Consider the following 8,772-nt stretch of genomic DNA (forward strand, 5'->3'; position numbering starts at 1 on the left):
AAGATGAGTTAAAGAAGCCCTTCTCTGCATTTTCACTTCCAAGAACAACAGAAGTGCTTCCTACAATTTCATAACATTTTTCCATGATCTTACATTAAACATCTTTTATGTACCATGTATATCCTCGACTATAACTCAACCTCAAGTATAAGTCAAGGGCAGGTTTTAGGGCCAAAATTATGGATTTTGCTATGACCCATGGATAAATCAAGGGTAAAACTTGGAGGCTCCTTCAGTGTGTGTATGTGTGTGCACATCAAGAGAGACTCTAATTGAGGTTTTTTTGATTCAGCATTTGTTTCACCTTTCAGCCTTCACCCAGATAGTGATGGCCAGTAGAGGCAAGAGAGGACTCCGTTTGTCTAACAGCAATTAATGACTCAGGATTCTTTCTGTTTGACTCAAAACAAAAAGAAACTATCTTCCACCACATGGGGAAATCTGAAAGAGCTGCTATCACATTAACCGTACTGACCCGTAAATAAGTTGACCTGGAATTTTGGAGTCAATTTTGGGGTATAAATTTTTAGACTTATAGACGAGTATATACAGTACTTTTGAGGATTGAGAGGCACATGTTATTACAGGAAGGTAATGTCACATTTATATGGATGTCCCAAATGAAAAGAGAGTATGTTTCCAAAATATTTCATAATGTTGGCCCTAGAAAAATTGTTTTTAATATTGTGACCAATATATATTATACTTAGGCATTAATTAAAAATCTCTTATCTGTAGACTGAAGGGTGTTCGGGGGGGAGGGGTATTTTTAAAAAGCAAAAGCGTAATTTATGCAAGAATCAATGTTTTTAAATATGATGGTGCCTCTTAAGGAAATTGAATGTGCAAAGCAGGCTTAATGACATCTCTAAAATCTGATTTGTTAGGCTGATGTTGCATTGACACACATTTCTCAATTAAATGCAGTAAGATCAAAGGATATTCAAATTTACAGGCACTGTGTCATATATTTTTAATTTATCTGATCACTGAATCTTTTATTTATAACCTACTGGTTTTGTACTACTAAGCTTCTATGAGAAAATGCAATCCCCTTCCAGTACAGTACAATGTTATACTATTTCAAAGAAATATTCAAATATTTACTTGTGTATTTATCTGGGAGTCTGTCAATCTTCCACACAATGGCTCTATATGCACTTTCATATTTGGCTGTTCCGATGGAAACCTGTATTACTGAGTCAGATTCAATTTCAGTTAAGGAGCCAAGACATGCTCTTCTGTTCATTTTTGCTTTCAGGGACTTCTGCCTTTGGAGGTTCATGGTCCAAAGAGTTTTGATCCACTGTGGCGGAACAGGGAAGTGTACCATAATACTTTCACAGTGTTTCATGCAATGTGAATGTACTGAAGCAAGAGCAGAAGAAGACATGTTTATGAAAGCCTGCAGTTCAACATAAGCTCCCTGAACTACTACCAAAGCTTTGACAAAAAAAGGGAAGGTCAGGTCCATTATATCTCGTCCTGAAACGCATTAATTCTAGCCTACAACCATCTGTAGGAGTAAATTTAATTATCCTTGACTGATCAAATTCTTGGTTTTTTACACATTGATGGAAATGATAGTCAAGGATTTCAATCCATTTCTTTTCAGTGTCCTTCTCAAAATAATCCTCATCTCTTCTTTGAAGCTCCAAGTCATTTAGTGTCAAAAAGCACTCAAAGTTTCCATTGACAAAAGCCAAGCAATAAATATGAGTGATGACAGAACTTTCAACCAGCTTTGCTTCTGCTTTAGTGATCCTTCCCCAAAAGTTGTCTACTACCTCCAAGATTATCTTTTGTTCTTCATAATGTCTCTTTGGTTTTGAAGGAGCAGGAAGCTTCATTAACTCCTCCTCGACTATCATCATGAAGTCTGTGAGATCATTGTAATCAGTAGTTCCTAGCTTCAGCATCTGTTCTATCTCCAGTTCGTGAATTACCTCAGCTTTAGGATGGTACTTCTTTTTCTCTGTGTATGACACATATTCAATCTTCACGGTATGGATTCTCCCAGAGATGCTGCAGTTCTCTAGTTTTGGTTCTGAAAGTTTGCAAAATGGCTGCAGCTGGAATTCTTTGAAGGGTTTCTCAAGTCCCTTTTCGTAATACATTTGTAGGATTCCTCCAGGTAAAACCCTAAGATATATAGGTCCCCACTGCCTTGATGACATCATATTTTTCTTTTCAGGAATCCTCAACATGAAAGGCCAGCCATCTTTTCTCTGGATGCTGAAGAGGGTATGCGGAATGAATGAAGAAATTCCATCTCCAGTATAAATGCATGGTATTGTAGTCAAAGTCCTTTCATTAGCTGAAGAACCAGTTTGCAAGTGCTCAAGCCTTTCACAAATATAGTTGAAGGATCCCTGATTGAGGCTTTTCTGATTAGGCAAACTTTCTTTTTCTTTCAAAGAGCAACAGTCTTTTTCAAGATCTGAATCCTTTCTGGGATTTAACATACCAGTGTTAAATGAAGACACACCAGGTAAATTCTCTGTCCAAAATGGGCTAGAAAAAGCACAGTCATTGTGAACATACTGGAAAAATGTTTGAGACTCTGAGCAATCTTCCAATTTCTTCAAGTTGTCTTGAATAACATTTGTATCATCTGCTGGTTTAGGTGCAGAGGTCTCTGAGTGATGCTCAGTTTGAGATACATCATCCAGTATAGGAGACGGTGGACCAGCTAAAAGGACATTAATGCTGGATGACAGCTCTGGAATAGGATAAAGAAGGTGTGATCCTGATTTTGGAAAGCAAGGGCTTGCAGGGTAGTCTTTGGTGGGTGTACAGAGTGGAGAGTTACTAGGAGGGCCAGGAATAAAGTAATAGTCATTTACAGGAGACGAAAGAGAAATATTGCTAGATGAAGATGACTGGCTTGAAGAATCATGCATCTTAGGCAGATGGAGGTTAAGGCCATTTGTTCTGCACACATTATGACCTCCTCCTGCCTTTTGAGGAGACTGGAAGAGAGGTTCATCTTCAAAAGTTACCCAGTTTGCATGACTTGGGCTAAACATCTTGTGGCAGCTAGCTGGAGAAACTCAGCAGAAGCTTCACTTGCAAATCATCTATTTAAAAAATAAAAGGAAAAGTAATAGTTAGAAAAAAGCCTATCAACTTTATAAGGACATGTCTACACTATACATTAAAAAAATTTCAAGCCATCAAACAACTAAAGAAAGTGACTGTGAAGAGACTAGACAATTTCCAAGTTAGAACACTCACAGGGGTCTATAGTTATAATCATGAAACAAGTTTAAACATATAGAATAGACACATGTACAAGTTCCTAATTTCCCTCAACATCAAGACAGCTGGATTCTACCACTGGCAACATAATGCACAAAACAGACAACAAAAGGAATTTTTCAAAGTGTCAGCAAAAAAGTGGGGAGTCCTGTTTGAAAACAAACAATATCCTCTATTTCATACACAGATATTTCTAAAAATCACTACCTGGGATTTGAACAAGGAGAAGACAAGTATTCTCTCTTCCCTGAATTACCTGTTTAAAGCAGTGATGGACACAGATAACCAGGGATGCAATATCAAAGCTTGTTATTTCACTAGACATACAAACAAAACTAATTTGTCTTCTTTATTTGTATTATTCGGATTATATAAGTTGTCCTTTTTGTCACTGAATCATGTGTTTTTCCATTAACACCTTCTGCAGGCCATGGATTTCTCTAGTGATAGCAGTGTGAGCAGTCTGAATACACTGAGCAGTGTGGTGTAGTGGCCATGAAAACCAATGGGTGATCTTGGGCAAGTCACACTCTCTCAGCCTCAGGGGAAGGCAATGACAAACTTCCTTTGAACAAAACATGCCAACCCCCCCCCCCCCATGAAAAGCACTTTTGGGGTGCCATAAGTCAGAACCATCATGAAAGCACATAACAACAACAACAAGCTGAGCAGAAAGACACATGCAGAAAAATGTTATAACAACATTACAAGCATGCCCTGGTTAATAACATCTCTGACAGCGAAGTTCCCTTTTACAAAAGCTTAGGCCTTCCCACCACCATTCATTTCTTCCTCATCCTCCATCTAGTTGAAAGGGTGGTTTTTTTTTAGCAGAATCAGTACTGGGAAGATGATGATGGAGGGGTGAAAACAGACTTCTGGTGTCATATTTCAACAGTATGTCTACAACAAATAATGAAATAAAGCTTGGATTGGGAAAGAGCAAAGATTCTACTCTAGCTGTTAGAAAATGACACATGTGTGACAACAAAGATGGAAATCACAGGAAAGTAGAGGATGATGGGGGGAGTCATCCCTGGGTGCATTTTGGAAGAAGCATTCAAGTGATCTCTAGAAGGTCCAAAATGTTTTGTTTACTTATGCAAGAGTTACTTGATCTTATTGTTTCGTCTCACATGTGTATACAGTTAGTTTTGAATAAAACATTTACTGAATCATGTTGAACTGCCCTCTTTTTTGGTGTGGGAGATTAACCCTATTATTTCCATGTTATTTCTGCCTTTGGTACGATTTTTTTTTTATTAAAGACACAAAATACAAGCATTTTTCCTTTCCTTCTGTCTAGGCCAAGTGGCACAATTAAACATTAAAGATCTGCAGCTTTTCAGACATGAACATCACAATTCACATTAAATAAAATACAGTTACCTGTTGTGTGACAAGTCTGAAACGTTTTGAATTTTGTAATTAACAACAGAAACATGTTCAAAATTACAACCTTTTCCTTGGTTTATCCAATTGTTCAGGTAAAATTCAAGACAGACTCTATTCGTTGAGGTAACGGCAATAATGTACATCACAATATTTTACAAAATGCAATGCAAGAAAGGAATGGGATATTGAGTGGAACAAAATTGTTTAGTAAATGACTTCAGGGTTTTAATAAAAAGGAGGTCTCAACATCTGTAGTTAGATTATTCCAGAGCAAATGCTTCTTGGATTATTCTTTTTGTAACTAATTCGAAGGGGGGGGGGATGCAAGCTGCCAAGCATTTGTATTTAAAACAACAAACCCAGCAGAACAGAATTTTCCAAAAACAAATCTCTTCATAGGTTGTTTATTTCTATGCTGGTCAACAAAATTATAGGTATCATTTACTTGTCAGATTGAAAACAGACATATGGTAATACTTAGTGTCTACCTTTAAAAAAAAGACTAAATGACTATGTCCCCTGAGTTGTATTGCGCCATCCCCAATAATTTGCATACATACAACTGCAATTTTAATATGTTAGTGACTAAGCATTCAATTAAATATGTGTACAGAAATCAGTGGGTCATTTTATTGATTGATGTACTCACATAATGTCACTAGATTCAGGTTTGGCATACTGTCCAAACATCTTGATTTTAGAATAATATACTATATAACGTTATATTCATTGCTAATCATGCAGTTTTCACTAACTCAGACCAAAAGTTGAACATCAGTCAACAGTGTAATGCGGCAGCCAATGGGATATTCTAGGCTGCATACACAGAAGTATAGTGTCTAAATCAAGGGAAGTAATAGCACTACTGTATTCTGCTTTGGTCAGGCCTCACCTGGAATACTGTGTCCAGTTCTGGGCACAACTCAGAAAGGATGTTGACAAGCTGGAGCATATCCAAAGGAGGGCGACCAAAATGATGAAAGGTCTGGAAAGCATATCCTATGAGGAGAGACTTAGGGAGCTGGGTATGTTTAGTCTGGAGAAGAGACGGTTAAGAGGTGATATTATAGCCCTGTTTAAATAATTGAAGGGATGCCACATTGAGGATAATAATAATAATAATAATAATAATAATAATAAGCTTTATTAGTATACCACTTTTCCGTGGACGATCAAAGCGGTTTCCAATATCAGATTAACAATACATAACAAACACATCATGACTCTGCTTCTCTCCCCTCAAGATGGTGGTCGGGAGGAGGGCTCTTCTTCTTGTTTTCAGCTTGTTTTCAGCTGCTCCAGAGATTAGAACACGGAACAATGGATGCAAGCTACGGGAAAAGAGATTCCACCTAAACATTAGGAGGAACTTCCTGACAGTAAGAGCTGTTGGACAGTGGAACACACTTCCTAGGAGAGTGGTGGAATCTCCTTCTTTGGAGGTCTTTAAACAGAGGCTGGATGGCTATCTGTCAGGGGGTGCTTTGATTGTGTATTCCTGCATGGCAGCAGGTTGGACTGGATGACCCTTAGGGGTCTCTTCCAACGTTATTATTCTATGACTGACAGAAGTGCGTGTTGTTCCTGTTAAGGAAAAAGCAACATGGGATATACAGTGACTGAAATAAAACATGTATGTGAGAGTCAGGGTGACTCAGCAGAAGCAATTAGAAGCCACACAGGTATAAAAGGTAATATAATTAACAAGTCCTAAATGCCAAGGACAGAAATGCAAAGTGGATAATTGTAAGCACCTGAGAATTGTTAAAGTGGTCAAGGAGAAATGATGAAATCATTAATTGTGGGATGAACCAAGAGAACCAATGAAAATGGTTGTACACGCCCACTGGGTGGAAACAGACAACAGTGGGTGGTATTTTGCAATGACTATAATAATGGCTATAAATCCCAATGTATTTTGTGGGTAGTTGTTGTGGAGTATTGGATAGTTTTGGAGCTGTATATAGTAGAATAAAGTAGATCTTTTATATAAGACTACTGAGTTGTCTGGTGTCTTGGGTGAAGATACAAGAGCCAGCTGAATCCTGAAGAAGGGTGAAGACTTCTGTGGAAGCAAGAGTGAGAAGGCTTGGAGAGTTTGTCAGGGTCTTCAGCCTATTCTCTGTAACTCTGCTGCTTTACAGCAAAGCTTTATCCACTGGCCAAAACTGGTCAGCGCCGGTGCGTAACAAGGTGGTGAGTTCGAGCCAGAGGTGAAGAGCTACAATTCCCATCATCCCTGCCAGTTCCAGGTGTGACCTGCTCTTACAAGAACTTTCATACACAGACACAGAGTATTGCATTGATTTGGTGAGAGCAAGGATTTCAGGTTTTCCTAAACTCAATACAAATATTAAAGGGGGATTTCTATGCCTAAAATAGTTTATGTTTTCCTCAGTAATGCCTTTTACCCGCTTAATGCCTTGCCCTATCCTTTTGACAACACTCTGATATTCCTTGGCCAGATATACCATAATTTTCATCTGTGAAATATTGGAGGTTATGGTTTGGATTTGGCAGTTGAACTGGTACAAGCAGCAGCTCCAAGGCCAGAAGAGGGTACCAAATGGAGTCTTCTTGGTGTGGCAGGAGCTTCGTTTGCTTTGATGCAATATCCAAGTTATTATGGGCAGTTCACAACCAAGTAATAACTGACAGTAATAACGAATGATAGTAACTGAGTCAAAAGAGACATCAAGTTTTTCAGGCCCAAATGCTACAAATGGGGATGAAAATGAACTAGGCTATTTTATGAAGCCGTTAAAAATTATTTGTATATTGATGGAAAATTTAATGGTTGATGTTTAATTTAAAATTCTAATTAATTCTTACTATGAAATTTTAAAGCTATAATTTAATCTAATGAGACGTTTGTTAATAATTAAATGTCAAATATCATGATCTCATTAAAAAGAAATACTCTATGTAGCACATAAGCGTGCACTGACTTCATATGCTGACCCCATGCGGATGCCATCTGCAATATTAATTGTAACACTACAAACAATATTTTAAATAAAATTTAAAACATACTTCACAAGTATAAATAATAACTGGTGAGTAAAACTATCATATGGCAAGCGAAACTGTCACTGGATAATGGACTGATGAATAAAACCAAAAAGACACTGTGCCCCTGCAAATTTCTTATACTTATTACAATCATTTCTGATTTATGGCAACCCTAACATGAACCTATCCTGGGGTTTTCTTGGCATGATTTGTTCAGAGGTGGTTTTCCTTTGCCTTCTTCTAAGGCTGTGAAAGTGTGACTTGACCAAAGTAACCCAGTGGATTTTCATGGCCAAGTAAGGATTTGAAGCCTGGTCTCCAGAGTCTAAGTCCAGTGCGCAATGAGTTTCCAGGAAAGAAATAAACATTTGTAGCGAGTTGGCAGAAATATGGGAGTTGTTCCTGGTGCTGTCAGGGAAGGTGCCAGTTCCCCTGCATCACACAGTTCAAAAAGTGTCAGATCACTGTAATTGCTGTTTGTGGTTTACTTTTCTCAGTTCTTTTAATGAGAATGAGGGATTGACACTAGGATTAGAGAAGACAGTATAGTTTTCCTTGTTTTTCTATTGCTGATGGGTTCTTCTGTTCTTACTGGGTTTTCTTCCCCTTGATTCTCATAAACTGGCAAAGACAAAGAGTTCCTTTGTCATTCAGGCATATTTTGCTTTTCAGGATCTTCTAACTCTATTTGTAAATAAAAATACAATTCAAAAAAGTAAATTTGATTTGTAACCACTGTATTTTCTGAATGAACTATACTTGTAATGGACCAACGTCATACTTTTATACCAAACCATCTTACAAGTTACACATTTTATCTTTCTGAGTTAACTCAGTGATTTTCAGTCTATAAAAATGCAAACACTGCATTTTTTTAAAATTTTCTGAAAATTTCTGATTTTCCAATGTTTTCATCTCCTATGACATCAAAATTTCTGGAAATTTTGCTTCTCTAACAAAGAACATTTATCCTTTCAAGTTTCATAGGTATACAACAGAGTACGACCGTACATGCTAATGGAATTACATATATTTAAATCTTCTAGAGATACCAAACATAAACTTTCTTTAAGTACGAAATTCAATTTTCGTCAGATTTTTAAA

General features: G+C 37.4%; 1 protein-coding gene across 1 annotated transcript in view; it reads right to left on the minus strand.

Annotated features, from left to right (window-relative positions):
• LOC121924165 (stonin-1-like) overlaps positions 1–5,609 on the minus strand; it is a 72,345-nt gene extending 66,736 nt beyond the window's left edge. Inside the window, 3 exon segments of the mRNA XM_042455331.1 lie at positions 1,108–1,459; positions 1,461–3,080; positions 5,549–5,609. Of these exon segments, the coding sequence (XP_042311265.1) occupies positions 1,108–1,459; positions 1,461–3,029 (1,921 nt within the window). The 5' untranslated portion in view covers positions 3,030–3,080; positions 5,549–5,609.
• Between the last annotated feature and the right edge of the window lie 3,163 nt (positions 5,610–8,772).

Source organism: Sceloporus undulatus, chromosome 1 (assembly GCF_019175285.1).
Source record: "Sceloporus undulatus isolate JIND9_A2432 ecotype Alabama chromosome 1, SceUnd_v1.1, whole genome shotgun sequence".
Lineage (NCBI taxonomy): Eukaryota > Metazoa > Chordata > Lepidosauria > Squamata > Phrynosomatidae > Sceloporus > Sceloporus undulatus.